Here is a 15722-nt window from a genome sequence, read left to right on the forward strand (position 1 = left end):
CTGCTGCCGCCAGCTGCCCTCCAGCAGGCTGTTCCTGATGCCATCCCCCTTGCTTTCCCCCCACAGCTGATGCCTGCCGTGATGAGAGCCATGAAGGGCCGGTCAGCCCGGCACTGCCTGACCCAAGAGCTGAACCTGCACGTGCAGCAGAACCGGGCCGTGCTGGACCACGAACAGTTCGACTTTGTTGTCCGCATGATGAACTGCTGCCTGCAGGTGCAGGCACCGGGGGTTGGGGGCAGGGAGGAGGTAGCACATGAGCTTCACTGGGGCCTTGTGGCAAAGGGCCCTTCCCTGGGGCTGCCATAACCTCCCCTTCTGTCTCTCTGTGGCAGGACTGCACAGCCGTGGACGAGCACGGGATCGCAGCAGCGCTGTTGCCACTCGTCACTGCTTTCTGCCGTGTAGGTACCCACAGCACGGCCAGGGCCCAGCCGGGAGCATGGCCAGAGCTGGGCAATGGACCCTGGGTGGTCTGGTCATAGCCGGTGCTGGGAAATTCCTGGGAACCATCCATCTCCCCAGCCCCAGGATCAGCAGCAGGAACTGTCCCTCTTTTCAGCAAGGGCCAGATCTTTCCGGTTCCAGCTCTGGGGGACCTCACCCACTTGGCAGGGTGGTGGGGCAGGGGCATCTCTAGCCTCACTGTCCCAGCTGGGGGTAGATCTGCCCCTGCCCAGACTCAGGCCTGGAGGAGATGCCCAGCTCCCTTGGGGGTGCCAGGGACTTCCTGCCAGGGCTGGCTGGGCCCTGAGCCAGCAGGCAGGGTGGGAGGGCTGCAGCTCCATGTCACAGGGTGCCTGTGTCCCGTCCCAGGCAGAGGGGTCGGCACGCAGGAGAACTCCTCATTGTGCCCCTCTCCCTCCTGATTCTCCAGAAACTGAGCCCGGGCATCACGCAGTTTGCCTACAGCTGCGTGCAGGAGCACGTGGTTTGGACCAACATCCAGTTCTGGGAGGCCATGTTCTACTGTGACGTGCAGAACCACATCCGCGCCCTGTACCTGGAGAGCACCGAGGAGAACCACGCTGGCGAGGTGAGCTTGGGATCCTGCGTGCTGGTGCCTGGTGTGGATTCCCCCCCTCCACACTTTAGCAGAGAACTGACCCATGCCCCCCTCCCACGTAGGAGGGCCAGGAGGGGCAGCGAGCGGAGAAGGCGGCCCTGGAGATCGCGTCGGAGCAGCTGCGACTCTGGCCCACCATGAGCCGGGAGAAGCAGCAGGAGCTGATCCAGAAGGAGGAGAGCACCGTGTTCAGCCAGGCCATCCACTATGCCAACCGCATGAGCTACTTGCTGCTGCCCCTCGACACCAGCAAGAGCCGCGTGCTGCGCAGCTCTGGCCTCGGCGACGTTGAGAGCGTCAGCAACAGTTTCGTCACCAACAGGTGCCACGTGCTGGGCCGGGGCTGGGGCCTGGAGCTGGCAGGGGCTGATGGCTGTGCTGAGCTGTGGCCAGTGCCCGGGGGCAGGCCAAGCTCACACTCCCACGCTTCCCCACATCAGTATTGCCGGGAGTGTGGCCGAGAGCTACGACACGGAGAGCGGCTTTGAGGATGCCGAGACCTCGGACGTGGCCAGCTACGTTGTGCGCTTCATCAACCGCTTCGTGGATAAGGTCTGCACCGAAAGCGGTGTCACCAACGAGCACCTCAAGGGGCTGCACATCATGATTCCTGGTGAGCGGGGCCCCGGGGGGGTTGGTCACAGGCGCCTGGCTGCTCCTCTGGCCTCGCCAGAGGTCCTCTCCAGAGCAGGGGAGGACTGGGGGCAGGCAGTCCCTGCCACGGGCTAGGAGCTGGGGACAGGCAGCAGTGTTGTAGCAGGGCCACTCCCGGGGCCCCCTGTACTCATATTGGGTCTCGCTGCTCCACAGACATCGTGCAGATGCACATTGAGACGCTGGATGCCGTGCACAGGGAGAGCAAGAGGCTCCCCACCACGCAGAAGGTATGTGGCTTCCGCCTGCCTGTGCAGGGGCTGCTGCCAGCCCCCTTCTCCGTGCCAAGGGGTCACACTGTGTGCTCTGGCCCATCCACACTGCCTGGCACCTGACCCCTCTGCCTACCAATGCCCCCTCCCACGTGTCCCCACAGCCGAAGCTGCTGCGCCCCAGCCTGCTGGTGGGCGAGGAGTGCGTGATGGAGGGGTTGCGCGTGTATCTCATGCCCGATGGACGGGAGGAAGCCACCGGCCAGAACAACGGGGGGCCTCCACTGCTCCCTGCGGAGGGGGCTGTCTTCCTCACCACTTACCGCATCATCTTCAAGGGCACACCCACGGACTCGCTAGGTAGGGCCCCCCGCCGCTTCCCTCTGCCTCAGCCTGGGGGGCTTGGGAGTGTCTATCCCAGGGGGTGGGGTGCACCATGTCACAGGGGCCATTGACTCTGCTCCAGGCTGCTTCTCTCCCATGCTGCCACCCCTGGGCACTGTTTGGCGCTTCGTGGAGCCCCAGCGGAGCCAGGATGGAGCTACAAATATCGCACTTGTAGCTTGGGACAAGGCAGCAGAGGGAGACGTCCTTCCTTTGCACCCCAGGCTTCTGCGGGGGGGCACAAGGCACCCATCCAAGGCAGTGCTTGCAGTAGCTTCGGGTCCTCCAGGCTGCTCCTTCCATCTCCAGCACCCACAGGCCTCTCCCCTGGAGCAGGCCTGGGAGATGCCAGGGATCTGGTTGGCAGCCTAGCGCTCCTGGAGAGCCCCAGGGCCATGGCCAGCAGGTGCTTCCCTTTTCCCACGGGTGCTGCTGACACGTCCTGTCTCTCCCCCCTTCCCTCCTGCCCAGTGGGGGAGCAGGTGGTGATCCGGTCCTTCCCCATTGCCTCACTGACCAAAGAAGAGAAGATCAGCATCCAGGACAAGATCCAGGAGAAGGATTCGTCCATCCAGGAAGGGCTGCAGCTGCGCTCGTGCACATTCCAGGTGAGCCACAGACCCCGTGGGAGGAGAGTGACTCCTTGGCTCAACCGGGGGGGTCACCACAAGCCTGGCAAGGCCACGTCTAGCCCCCAGCCCGGGTGACCCCAGGACTGAGAGTGCAGCACAGGCTGCTAGGAGCTAGGGCTCTGCTGGAAACCTGGTGGGGCTTGCAGTTGAATCCTGCAGCTGCCCCCATCCAGCTACAAGGGTGGTGGGGAAGGGGAGGCATGGACGGGGTGGGTGTGGGGCTGGAGCTTCCACCTTGGGATGCCCGTCAAGTGCCATCCAGCACCTTTGGGCTGCAGCCGAGGGGGGACGGGGAATCCCATGCCCGGTGGGGAAGGGTTGGCCCTGCTGTGCCTCAGCCCACCCTGCGCTCACCCGCCCGCAGTTGTTGCGGATCGCCTTCGACGAGGAGGTGGCTTCAGAGAGCGCTGAGGTCTTCCGGAAGCACCTGAACAAGCTGCGCTACCCCCAGCACGTCCGCGGCACCTTTGCCTTCACCGTGGGCCAGTCGCCCAAGCAGGCCATGCAGCCCAAGGCCAAGGAGAAGAACCCCTCGATCAGGTACCCGCAGCGGCTCCCAGGCAGAGGCCACGCTTTGGGGTCCCAGCTTCACACCCCTTGCTGAATCAGCTCAGCCAGCTCCCTGCCACTTGTCTCTGCCTCCCTACTCTCCGGGATCTCATCTCGTGGTTTCCCAACCTTTCCCTGTCTATGGAGCAAGATCCAAGGGGCAGTCGACAGCCAGGAGAGTCTGGTCTGGCTCTGAAGGAACAGGGCAGCTTGGGGTGCAGGGACCCCACTCCCAGCCCGTGAGCAAACAGTGCTAGCATCTATGGGGCAGGGGCAGGCCTTGGAGGAGCTTCTCCGTGAGGGAAGGCCTCAGCTCTGCAGCTTGGGGTTCACAGCGGCTTCCAGGGGTGAGACAGCTCCTGTGTGGCAGGGTCCCAAAGCCATCCATGCCCCGTGGCTGGCTGGTTTGCGGGTACCGGGCTGTGTCTCAGCCTGTCTCCTGTGTGTTTGTGACCCAGCTCCCAGCAGGTGACCGATATGTTCCAGGGCCTGACCGTGGGGGTCCTGTCCCTCGGGCACCTCAGCCACTCAACCACGTAAGACACCTTGACTGGGCGGGGGCTTGCAAGGTGGCACTGGCTCGAGGCTGCAGCCTTCACTGCGCTCAGGGCTCCCCTGTGCACCCGCGCTGCATGCTCCGGGGCTTGGGCAGGTGTAACCCTGTCCTCACGCTGTGGGTGCAGGCTGGACGCAGAGCAGATCCTGTGGTGCCTCTCCATGCTTGTCATGGAGGTGCTGGGACCCCTCGGGTCCTCGTGCGCTGTTCCCTGCGGTCACAGGACAGCCCCATTCAGAACCTCGTTGCTCCCTGTCTTCTGCCTGTCTGGTCTCTTGCCTCCCTGCAGCTTCTGGACGGATGGCTCTAAAGCCATCTCCAAGTCCCCTCATCTCCCAGCCCATTTCTCTTGTTCTGCTCCTCACATTCTCCTCCTGCCGCCATCCATCATGGACACGTGTATCCACAGCTGCTCTTCCCCCCTCTTCCTGTCTCAAGATGACAACGACCCCGTCCCCCCATTGCTCTGCGCACCCTTCTCTGCAATCTTCTTGAATGCATCTCCTTGACCGAGGGTGACTGGGACAGTGCTGTGTCCTCACACGGGCCTTGCATGTGGCCCTTCCTCCGCCAGGCTGCAGCTAAGAGTCACGTCCGTTCTTCTCATGGCCGTGCACTGGTCTCCCACTGCCCGTCTCAGGATGGCAAGGGGTCGGCACGTAAGCAGGTTACACAGATTTAATAGATTTCATAGACATTAGGGCTGGAAGGGACCTTGCGAGATCATCTGCTCCAGCCCCCTGTCCAAGGGGCAGGAAGTCAGCGGGGGTCAGATCACCCCAGCAAGATAAGCATCCAAGCCTTTCTTAAAGGTATCCAGAGTAGGTGCCTGCACCACTTCTGGGGGGAGTCTATTCCAGACTCTGGAGACTCAGACTGTAAAGAAGTTTTGCCTTGTGTTCAGTCTAAAATGGTCTTGCAGGAGTTTGTGACTGTTGGACCTTGTCTTCCTTTAGGGTGCTCTGGTGAACAGACGTTCCCCGAGATCCTGATGTACACCCCTCATGTAGTTATAGGCAGCCACCAGGTCACCCCTGAGCCTGCGCTTCTCCAGGCTAAAGAGTCCCATGGCTTGCAGCCTCTCCTCATCAGGCCTGTTCCCTTGCTCTCTGATCATGCACATGGCTCTCCTCTGGACTCTTCCCAGCTTCTCCACATCCTTTCTAACATGTGGAGCCCAGAATAGGATGCGGTACTCCAGCTGTGGCCTCACCAAGGCTGAGTAAAGCGGGAGGATGACTTCTTGGGCCTTGCGTGAGATGCATGGGTAGATGCAAGCCAGAGTTTTATTTGCTTTGCCGGCTGTGGAATTGCATTGGTGTCTCGTGTTCATCTTGTGGTTAATCAGGACCCCCAAGTCTCTTTCGGTCGCAGTGCTAGCAAACTTAACACTGCCGAACCCGTAAGTGTGATGTGGGTTTTTTCTCCCGAGGTGCAGCACCTTGCATTTCTCCATGTTGAATGTCATCAGGTTTTGATCTGCCCACCTTCTGAGTCTGTCCAGGCTGGCCTGAATTGCAGTCACGCTAGACAATAGGATAGCACTTCCCCATAATTTGGTGTCATCCACAAACTTGGCCAGTCTGCTTCTGACGCCTGAATCCAGATCATTAATGAATACGTTAAAGAGTACTGGTCCGAGTACTGAGCCCTGGGGAACACCGCTGGTCACTGCACGCCATATTGACTCAGTTCCATCGATTGTCACTCTCTGGGTTCAACCCCAGGGCCGGTTCCCCAGCCATCGGACCGTAAGATTGTCAAGGCCACAGTTCCCCAGTTTTACCCTGAGGACATCGTGGGAGACCAAGTCAAAGGCTTTTTTGAAATCCAAGTTGATGATATCAACCTCTTGTTCTTTGTCCAGGAGATGCGTCACCTGGTCATAGGAGGAACTGAGGTTGGTCAGGCAAGACCTACCCGCAATGAAGCTGTGAACATTGCCTTCCATTAGCTGTTGGTGGTTTCTTTTGATGATTTTTCCCAAGATCTTTCCAGGGATTGAGGTCAAACTGATTGACCTGTAGTTCCCTAAATCTTCCTTCCTTCCATGCTTGGAGATAGGTACTGCACTGTCCCTCTTCCAGTCTTCAGGAACCTGACTTGAGCGCCATGAGTTCTCAAACATCTTCGCCATTGGTCGTGCTGTGATGTCAGCCAATTCTTGCAGCACTCTTGAGTGCATCTATCCGGGCCAGCTGACTTGTGGATGTCCAGCCTCTCAAGCTGTGCCCTCCTCACAAGATCTTCACCAGTTATAGGCGTATAATTGCCCATACCCTAGTAATCCTGTGCCCTGTCAGGCAGGGCAATCTCCTTGGGCTGGTGGAAAACCGATGCAAAGTAGTTCTTGAGATTAGCTTTTTCCTGGGTGTCGGTTGTCAGCTGCCCCATTTGGTTCAGCAAGAGTCCGATGTTGCCCTTGTTTTTTTTTTCCGACTTCTCACATATCTGAAGAAGGACTTTTTATTGTCCTTGATTCCCGTAGCCAGTTTGAATTCGGTTTCAGCCTTGGCTCTTCTGGTTCCCTCCCTGCAGGTGCAGGCCAGTGCTGTGTAATCCTCCCTAGTGGTAGTTCCCGACTTCCATCCGACTTATACGCTTCTCTTTTCAGACTTAGGAGGTCCATGAGTTCCCTATTAAGCCAAGGAGTCTCCCAGTCCTTTGCTGTCTTTCCTATGGGCCAGAAGGGACTTCCCTTGTGCTTTTAGGATTGTGTCCTTAAGGAACGACCACTCATTGTGGACTCCCCTCCCTTTTATAGGTGGCTTAGTGGCATTACTCACCTTAACCATCACCCTTTGCTCTCTGCTGTCGGTCAGGTGTGTGTCCACAGACACCCTTGTGGTGTGAGGTCTGTCTGGTCCCCAGGCCCACGACCGCTTGTCCTTGCAGTCCCAAAGGTTTCTAGGTGTCACCATAAAGGATCAAACTGCCCCTTCTTTGAGAAGAGCTTTCCCCTCCCCTTCGAGACCTCCCAAGTAGCAGCTTTATTCAGTCTCCTGTTGGGAGGAGCCCGGCAGCCATCCCTGGAGTAGCCCCCTGTAACCCTCCACGTGACGCCCTCCCAGATGCCCACTGCCATTTGGAGCAGATCTCCCAGTCTCCTGTTGTCTCTGTGGCTCTCACCCCAGTGCCCCGCAGCCCAGTCTGACGCTCAAGCTGCCAGGCCGGCAGGTCCCTGGCTGCGGGTCCCAGGTGGTTCTCCCCTCTCTGCGGCGACAGCATTGGCTTGGTTGGTAAATCCATGGGGGCCCTGCTCAGCAGACAGCCCCGTTGTCAGTGCTCAGAGCCCGTTGTGAGCGTGCTCCAGCATCCCGGTCTCCGTCAGGCCTGTGGACATGGGGCTGCTGTTTGGACCGCAGGCAGCCGGCCACTGGATCAGCTCCCCTCCATGGCCCCTGCACTGCCTCACGGCCCTGTGCCACCTGCCTTGTCTGGGCTGGGGGATGGGAGCCCAGGGTTGGGCTTAGCTGTCTGCTCGGCTAGTTCCCCAGTCCCCTCCATGCCCCCTTCCCGGTGGGGAGCTCAGACACTGCCCCGATGGGGGCCATATCTGAGGCCCGTGGTCTGTCTTCTTGGAGAGGTGCTGGCAGGCATCTCCCCCTGTGAGGCCAGGTCAGGGGCCATGGTTCATCTTGCTCCAGCTCTCCCAGCCCCTCCATGTGCCTCATAGTTTCACAGTTTCAACATCTATGCAGGGCTGGGAGAACGTGCCCCTCCTGGGACCAGGCCGGTCTTTGCGCTCCCAGCCGGGGCAGATCGCAGCTGCCCCCGAGCTGTGGGGAAGGAGCAGGGATCGCGTGACCCCCTGCCTGTGGACAGCACCAGGCCTCTGCCTCTTGCCTCTGCTTTGCTCTGGGTGTGACCGAGTGTTGGTGTTTCTCCTTCTAACCCTCTGGGGCCGGGATGGACGCTGCAGCTCCCTTCAGGGGCAGGCTCCGTGGCTGCGCGCGGCATGAGGTCTTGGGCCTGCGCCCACTCACCGTCACTCCCCTTCCAACTCTGCCTTTGCAGGACCTTCTCCAGGAACTTGGTGAAGAACGCCAAGACGATCGGGCGCCAATATGTGACGCGCAAAAAGTACACGCCGCCCACCTGGGAGCAGCGCGGCAGCCAGCAATTCCCCGAGGACAACGAGGACGAGATCTCAGGTGCCCGGGTGGGCAGGGGCCAAGGAGAGGCACGGAGATCCCAGCTCCCGGGGGTTCAGGAGTGGGAGCTTGTGTGGGGAAGTGACCAGCCCCTGGTGATAGGTCCAAGCACGCTGCAGGGCCAGAGGCAGGCAGGATGAGACCCCCTCAGGCCCCTGCTCGAGTCTGCATCACGGCCCAGTCTGGGAATTGGTCACTTCAGCACTTGTCTCTTTAGGGAGGGTTTCCCAGAGCCCTGCACCCCCTACCTGTGCAGACCAAATGGCGTGTGTCCTGCCCCAGTTCATCCCCTCCCACACTACAACTGCCTGTGTGGAAACCTGCCCCCTTCAGTCATCTCTTTCTTAAGCTGCACCTGAAACCTCCCCTCATCGGTGGTGATAAACGCCCTCCTTTTTTTTTTTTTTGCTGGTGTTCAGACCCCCCACCCCAACCCCAGCTGTTCCCCACATCATTATTTCACAGTCGTGGCACAGCTGGGCTGGCGGGGCCTTCACCAGCTCGCGTAGAGTCCAGCGCCCTGCTGCAGGCAAGATCAGCCCTGACTAAACCAGCCCAGCCATGGGCCTGTGCAGCCGCCTCTTGCAACTTCCAAGGATAGAGATCCTACTGCTCCTCTAGCATCAGCCCCCAGAGTGAACATAGGGGCCTGGGGGTTACTTTTGATGACCCCTGTTCCCATGCAAAGCAAATCAACATCAGTTGTCTTCCTGCCTAGAGCTGGGGGGCTGGACCTGCTGATCTGCAAGGTCCCTTCCAGCCCCTAACAATCTATGAATGCACCCGAGAGCCTTGAAGGAGCTGGCAGACATCATTGCACCCCCCTTGGCAGAGATATTTGGAAAACTTGTGGCGCTCGGGCGAGGCCCCGGAAGACTGCAAAAGAGCCAGCATGGTCCCTATCTTCAAGAAAGAGAGGAGGGATGACCTGGGGAATTATAGGCCAATCAGTCTGACATCCGTCCCTGGCAAAATCCTGGAGAAAATTGTCAAGGGATCCATCGACACCAGACTAACAGAATGCAAGCTTCTGAAGGCCATCCCATGCGGCTTTGTGACTGGCAGGTCCTTCCTGACCAACTTCATCTCCTTCAGTGACCAGGTGACACAAGCCCTGGACAAGGGAGGCGACGTGGACATCATATATTTGGATTTCAAGAAAGCCTTTGACCTAGTTCCCCATGATGTCCTCATGGCTAAGCTGGGGAACTGTGGCCTTGATCATCTTATGGTCCAGTAGCTAGGCAACTGGCTACGGGGTCGGACCCAAAGAGTGCTAGTTGAAGGGAGCAATTCAGTGTGGCATGGTGAGCAGGGGAGTCCCTTGGCTCGGTACTTGGGCCAGTACTCTTTAACATCTTCATCAATGATCTGGATTCAGGAGTTGAATGTAAACTGGCAAAGTTCGTGGATGACACCAAATTATGGGGTATGACAGTCGCACCACAGGACAGGCTGGGGATACAGGCCGACTTGGATGCGCTGTCAGGGTGGGCTGACCAAAACTGGATGGCTTCATTGCAGAGAAGTGTAAGGTGCTGCACCTCGGTAGGAGGAACCCCCAACATACTTACAGACTCGGCAGTGCTGCGCTCGCTACCACCACGACTGAAAGGGACTTGGGGGTCCTGATTGACCACAAGATGAATATGAGCCACCAATGTGATGCTCTGGCTGGCAAAGCAAGCCAAACTCTGGCATGCATCCACCAATGCATCTCAAGCAAAACTAGGGAAGTCACCCTTGCACTTTACTCAGCCCTGGTGAGACGGCAGCTGGAGTGCTGCGTCCAGTTTTGGGCCCCCCACTTTAGGAGGGATGTGGAAAAGCTTGAGAGTCCAGAGGAAAGCTACACATGATCCAAGGCATGGAGGGAAGGCCATACAAGGAGAGGCTGAGGGATTTGGGACTTCAGTCTGGAGAAGAGAAGGCTTGGGGGGACTTGGTGGCAACCTACAGTTATGTAAGAGAGGTACATCAGGGCCTGGGAGAACAGCTGTTCACCAGAGCTCCCCAAGGGATAACAAGGTCTAATGGCCACAAACTCCAGGAAGGCTGATTTAGATTAGACATAAGAAAAAAGTTCTTCACAGTGCGAGTGTCCAGGGTCTGCAACAGATGCCCCTAGATGTGGTACAGGTATCAACTCTGGACTCTTTCAGAAAACATCTGGATATTTTTCTTGCTGGGATCACTTGATCCCAGATGGCTTCCCGCCTATGCTGTGGGGGCTGGACCCACTGATCTCATGAGGTCCCTTCCAGCTCCTAACGTCTATGAAATCTATGAATCAAATCTCCCTATAGTCTTCTCTTCTCCAGATTCAGTCCCCCCAGTTCTTCCAGCCTTTTCCCATTGGTCTGGTCTCCCAGGCCCCTGATCCTTTTTATCACCCTGTGCTGGACTCTTCCCAACCCGCCCACCTCCTCCTTGAGGTGCGGGGCCCAGAGATGGACATGGGACTCCAGGGGAGGCCTCCCCAGCGCTGAACAGAGTGGAGGAATCACTGCCTGGGTTTGCAGAGACGCTCCTGCCAGGCAGCTGGTCTGTGGCTGGTCCTGTCTGCAGTTCTGCACACTGGGTCTGTCCCTGCGCTCCTGGCTGGGGCCATTCATTGAGGCTAAAGCTATGCTGCTGGGTCACTGGTGCACATGGACAGGGCCAGGTACTTGAGGCTTCCTCAACAAAGGCAGCAGGACTGGTATATTTAGGTGCACGAGGTCCCCCAGCCATGGGGCCTTCCTGCCCGGAGCATAGAGTAGCCTCATTCGGGCCTCCAGCACAGCCACAGTGATGAGGTCTGAGTGATATCCCATGGGCACAGGGCATCGGCTGGGGCCCATGCCTGAAATCACCCCCTCCCCCCCTGCACAGGCCTGACCCTCTCCCCCCACTGTCTCCACAGTGTCCGAGGAGATGGACAGGAGCACACTGACGCCCTCCACCACCATCAAGCCGTCAGACAAGATGACCATGAGCCACTTGGTGGAGCGGGCCTGCTGCCGGGACTACCAGCGCCTAGGGCTAGGCACCCTCAGCAACAGCCTCACACGCTCCAAGAGCGAGCCCTTCCGCATCTCCACCGTCAACCGCATGTATGCCATCTGCCGCAGGTGCGTCCTGGGGGTGTCCGTGGGGTAAGGGCGTGTGGGGGGCCTCTGTCGGAGGTTGTACCTGGCATGGGGGGTGTCTCCCAGGATCAGGGGCATTCCCAGCAAGGGGTGCAGAGGGATACCTGCATGGGCAGGGGCGATGCCCCATGGGGATAATGGCGGCCATGGACCCACTTCCAAGCTGTGTCTCTTTCTAAGCTTCTGCCAGGCGTCTCCCCTCGTGGCACCAGGCCGGAGGCCATGGGGTTTGCTCTGACCCAGCTCCCTCGACCTCACCTGGCTGCAGCTTGCAGACAGGGTGTGGGTGGGGCCCTCTACCAAACATGGGGAATGGGAAGAGGGTGGCAGGGGGTCTGCGGCACCAGGTATGCCCTACACTGTCCACCCTGGCTGGCCCCTGACAGCCTGCACTCTCTGCCCCGCAGCTACCCCGGGCTGCTGATCGTGCCACAGAACATCCAGGACAACACAATCCAGCGGATCTCACGCTGTTATCGCCAGAATCGCTTCCCCGTCGTCTGTTGGCGCAACGCCCGCACCAAGGCTGTGCTGCTGCGCTCAGGCGGGCTCCACAGCAAAGGCGTCGCCAGCCTCTTCAAGGCCCCAAACGCCCCCACCTCAGGTGCTTGCCCTACCCTGGCCTTGGCCCCCTGACCTGGTGCGGAGGGGGCTGGCATGCTCCTGCCGCTCCCCAGCCTCACGCAGCCACTCCAGGGGCACCGGGGAACGTCCATGGCTGGTGACGTCCCCGTGTCCTCTGGCAGGCCCCTCGCAGACAGACTCCACCAGCCTGGAGCAGGAGAAGTACCTGCAGGCCGTGATCAACTCCATGCCACACTATGCTGACGCCGGGGGCCGCAACACACTCAGCGGCTTCACTTCCGCGTACATGGGCAGCTCAGGTGAGGGGGAAGCCCAGGCAGGCCAGAACTGGTCTCAGGGGAGCCCAGGCAGTGCTGCCTGGCTCCAGCTCCTGCCCCAGGCCACGTTCGAAGCCCAGCATGGCTGGGGATGTGTGTGGGCAGCTGCTGGGGCCCATGATGGAATGGCCAGGTAAGTCCTTGGCCCCTGCGCCGCCCTCTTCTTGCCCTGCTCTCCAGCCCCCAGCAAGCAGGCCAGGGCTATCCCGGCACCCCATCCTCCATCCCCCATCCCATGCTCCATCTTCATTCATTGTCTGTCTGCACCATCCCATGCCCGGCGCAGCCGTGGTAGCGGAGGTAATGCGGCAGGTGCCAGGAGGGGAGAGGAGGCTGCTGGCTGGGATCCCCTAGGCCTGGAAGAGCCTTTAGGGGCCTCCTATAACAGCAGGCTCCTTGCAGCTGCTGCTTCCAGCCCCCTTCCTGGTTTTGGAGGGGCAGAGGGGGTCTAGGACAGCGTTGGGCGGCTCTCCAGCTCCAGCAGCAGGCTGGGGGTGGGCTGCGTCCCTTCCCAGTACACCAGGCCCCGAGCTGCTGGGTGCTGCTGGCCCCGGGCTCCAGCCAGGCCCCAAGCCCGTGTTTTGTTGGTGCTACAGATTCCTGCGACAAGCGTCAGCCCAAGCTGGGAATACTCATGAAGCAGGTGCTGGGAGGGAAGGACGATGGGCCCGGCACTATTAGCCGTGGAGGTGAGGACAGGCGGGCGTGGGGCCCTGGCAGGCAGGCCGCTGCCGGCCGTAGTGTAGACACTGCACCCGGGGCCGGGCACGGACCAGGGGGCGGGGGGGGGGCCGCTTGGAAGCACAGCCCACCAGAGCCACGCCATCCCCTCCACCCATGGCACCACTCGCTCTGTGGCCGCGCGGAGCTGCCTCTCCATCCTGTGCTCTTCCGGTGCTAGGTCACAGAGCTAGGGTCGTCACCCTCTCCATCCCCAAGGGCCCACCGGCAAGGGGCCGCGACTCTCCCCGAGGTACAGTACCGCCCCGTGGCTGAGCTCACGCCCCCGCACGCGCCACAGCCCTGCTCACACAACTAACCTGCCCCATAACCCAGCCCCCCGCGGTTACACGGGTGAGCTAACGAGGCACCCCCTTAATGACCGCCTCTGACAGCACAACTGCTCGTGGATCCCACCCCAGCAGGTAAGTGCCCAGCTTGGCTTGGCTTCACCGTCCACACCAGCCGACTGGCACCTATGGGGTGCATAGAGATCCCCGTGGCGAAGCACAGAGCCACGGTCCAGCCTCTCAGGCGCTGAGGTGGGCAGAGGGCTGTGGGGAACCTGGCACGTCCAACAGCTGAAGCGCCCTGCATCTGTGCGCTGCCGTGTGCACGCGTTTGTGTGTGTATGTGCACGGGTGGGTGGGAGGGAGCGAGATGCACGCCTGACCTCAGCACGAGGATGCTGGTCACGATCTTCTTCCCCCCGCCCCCCCTTTCCAGCAGGCAAGTGGGGCAGCATTCGGGCCAGCGGGCGAGCGAGCAGCTACGCCCTGAACATGGACGTGGGGTCACGCCTGGCTGGCAAGGACCTGCTAAGTGCCCAGCACAATGGGGCACCAGCTGAGGCCAGTTTCCTGCGCCAGCACCGCGCCTCCCTCTACATCATCGGGGACAAGTCCCAGCTCAAGGTACCACCTACGGTTGAGCCAGGCTGAGAGCTGGGGTCGGCTCTGGGCACATGGCAGCTCCACGAGGTGGCAGGGGGAGATCTCCATGTCCCCGTGAAGCCTGAGTCCTGTCGAGCTGACGGTCCATCCCTTCGGCAGGGTGTGAAGCCGGACCCGCTGCAGCACTGGGAGGCGGTGCCCGTCGAGGTCTTCGATGTGCGGCAGGTCAAGGCCAGCTTCAAGAAATTGCTGAAGGCTTGCGTGCCTGGCGTCGTGGCCACCGAGCCTGGCCTCACCTACCTGTGCTCCCTCGAGGAGTCCGAGTGGCTGACCCAGGTCAGCGCCGCCGGGAGTCCTGGGGCTGGACCCTGCTGCCCCACACGGGGCTTGGAGGGATGAGGCTTGTCCCAGCTGGGAGCCAGGGACAGGGCACTAGGCTGGTGCCTGCAGCTGTAGGGGCCTGGATGGGGACCCTCAGTGCAGCTGGCAGAGGCCACACGAGCTGCCAGGCAGGCAGCGAGCACCCTTCCCTGGGTCTGTACAGCAGCAGGCCTGGCCCCTGCTACAAGCCAGCCACGGAGGCTGCCTTCCTCTAGCCCCATGGGTCAGTGAAAGCTGTTGTTTGAAGCGGGCAGGGCCAGGGGCTCTCAGCGTGTGCAGCAATGGGCCTTTTCTCCTTGCACAGGGCTGAGATCAGGACCAAGTTGGAGCAGGACATGCCGGGTTCGGGGGGTGGGGCGGAGAGCCCCGGGGAGCAGGCAGGCAACAGGTGGCTCAAGGGGGGCAGAGGAGAGAGGAACAGGAGCTGGGGCGGAGGGGGGTCAGATGGATGCTGAGGTCCTGGGTCGTGGTAGCCAGAGCAAGTGGCTACTGCAGTGCGCCCAGGGAGAGAGGACAGGGTGAAGGCTGTGCCGGGGCTCCAGCAGCTTTTGGGAAGGGAGAAGAGGAGCTGACAGCTGCCTGCCAGGCAGGGCCTGCAGGGCTGAAACTCCCCTTGCATGGAGCTGCTGAGGCCCTGCCGGTTCTCTCAGAGCTGCCCTGGACCGGGTCAGACCCAGATCCGTTACACCCAGTCTCCGGTGTCACAGGGCAGAGCGCGGAGCTGGATGGGAGATGATGGGGTTCGAGCAGGGATTCCCCTGCTTCTCTCTCCCTTGCAGCCTTTAAGGTCCAGGCCAGTCTGATGCGGAGGCCGTGCCCCTCCCTCCCTGCTCCAGAGCGCCCCATGCCCCTTCCCTCCACGCCCCTGTCCAGTCCCGAGTGGATCTGGCCGAGCTCTCAGCTCCCGCCACAGCTGGTGGCCAAAAGCCCCCACTTCAATGCCACATAGGAGGAAAGAGCAGCTTGGTGTTCATGGTCAACTGACACCTGCCCGGTCCATGCTGTGACCCCTTGTCCTTGTCCGGGGGGAGACGGGCAATGATTGATCCCCAGGGACTTTCTCTTGACCATTTTGTGTGTTTTGACCCCTTCTCCTGCCCCCTCCAGCATCTGTGCCCTGCCTGGGCCTGGCCTCGGGGGTCTCTCCTAGGGAAACCCCTCTGCAGCACTCCTCATCCTCGCTGCCCATCTCTGCACCTGTCTCCTCCCAGGGGTGCAGGGACAGAGCTGGGCACAGCATTCGAGCTGTGGCTGCCCCCATGAATGTATAAAGGGGCATCATGATCCTTTTGTTGCAGTAGTTTTGGCTGTGCTTGGCTGGGGGGTGCTGGGTGTGCCAGGGACTGCTACTGGTGGGTACGGGTGATCTGCGCCCCATCTCAGCCCCCAGCCCAGGGCAGGCTCCAGGCCCCGTCCTTGGCAGTCTCTGGAGGGATCAGGGCAGAGCGATGCCTAGCCAGTGCCTTCTCCCCACTAACCACCCCCCCA

The 15722-nt window shown here is 60.6% G+C and overlaps 1 protein-coding gene across 9 annotated transcripts in view; it reads left to right on the top strand.

The window, feature by feature from the left end:
- Nucleotides 1-15722, top strand: part of SBF1 (SET binding factor 1) — a 46817-nt gene that overhangs the window by 21333 nt on the left and 9762 nt on the right. The window contains exons 15-32 of one of the 9 annotated variants that reach the window (XM_019509697.1): nt 67-216; nt 336-404; nt 878-1036; nt 1129-1388; nt 1507-1679; nt 1877-1950; nt 2097-2292; nt 2788-2924; nt 3313-3488; nt 3956-4033; nt 8071-8207; nt 11113-11320; nt 11746-11942; nt 12082-12222; nt 12837-12929; nt 13142-13213; nt 13687-13874; nt 14013-14189. In XM_019509697.1, coding sequence (XP_019365242.1) covers nt 67-216; nt 336-404; nt 878-1036; nt 1129-1388; nt 1507-1679; nt 1877-1950; nt 2097-2292; nt 2788-2924; nt 3313-3488; nt 3956-4033; nt 8071-8207; nt 11113-11320; nt 11746-11942; nt 12082-12222; nt 12837-12929; nt 13142-13213; nt 13687-13874; nt 14013-14189 — 2685 coding nt within the window. The remainder of the gene's footprint in view (nt 1-66; nt 217-335; nt 405-877; nt 1037-1128; nt 1389-1506; nt 1680-1876; nt 1951-2096; nt 2293-2787; nt 2925-3312; nt 3489-3955; nt 4034-8070; nt 8208-11112; nt 11321-11745; nt 11943-12081; nt 12223-12836; nt 12930-13141; nt 13214-13686; nt 13875-14012; nt 14190-15722) is intronic. The other 8 variants (XM_019509699.1, XM_019509698.1, XM_019509700.1 and 5 more) reach the window with 8 other exon arrangements.

This window comes from Gavialis gangeticus, unplaced genomic scaffold (genome assembly GCF_001723915.1).
Source record: "Gavialis gangeticus isolate Ggan-Ray unplaced genomic scaffold, GavGan_comp1, whole genome shotgun sequence".
NCBI classification, from domain to species: Eukaryota; Metazoa; Chordata; order Crocodylia; family Gavialidae; genus Gavialis; species Gavialis gangeticus.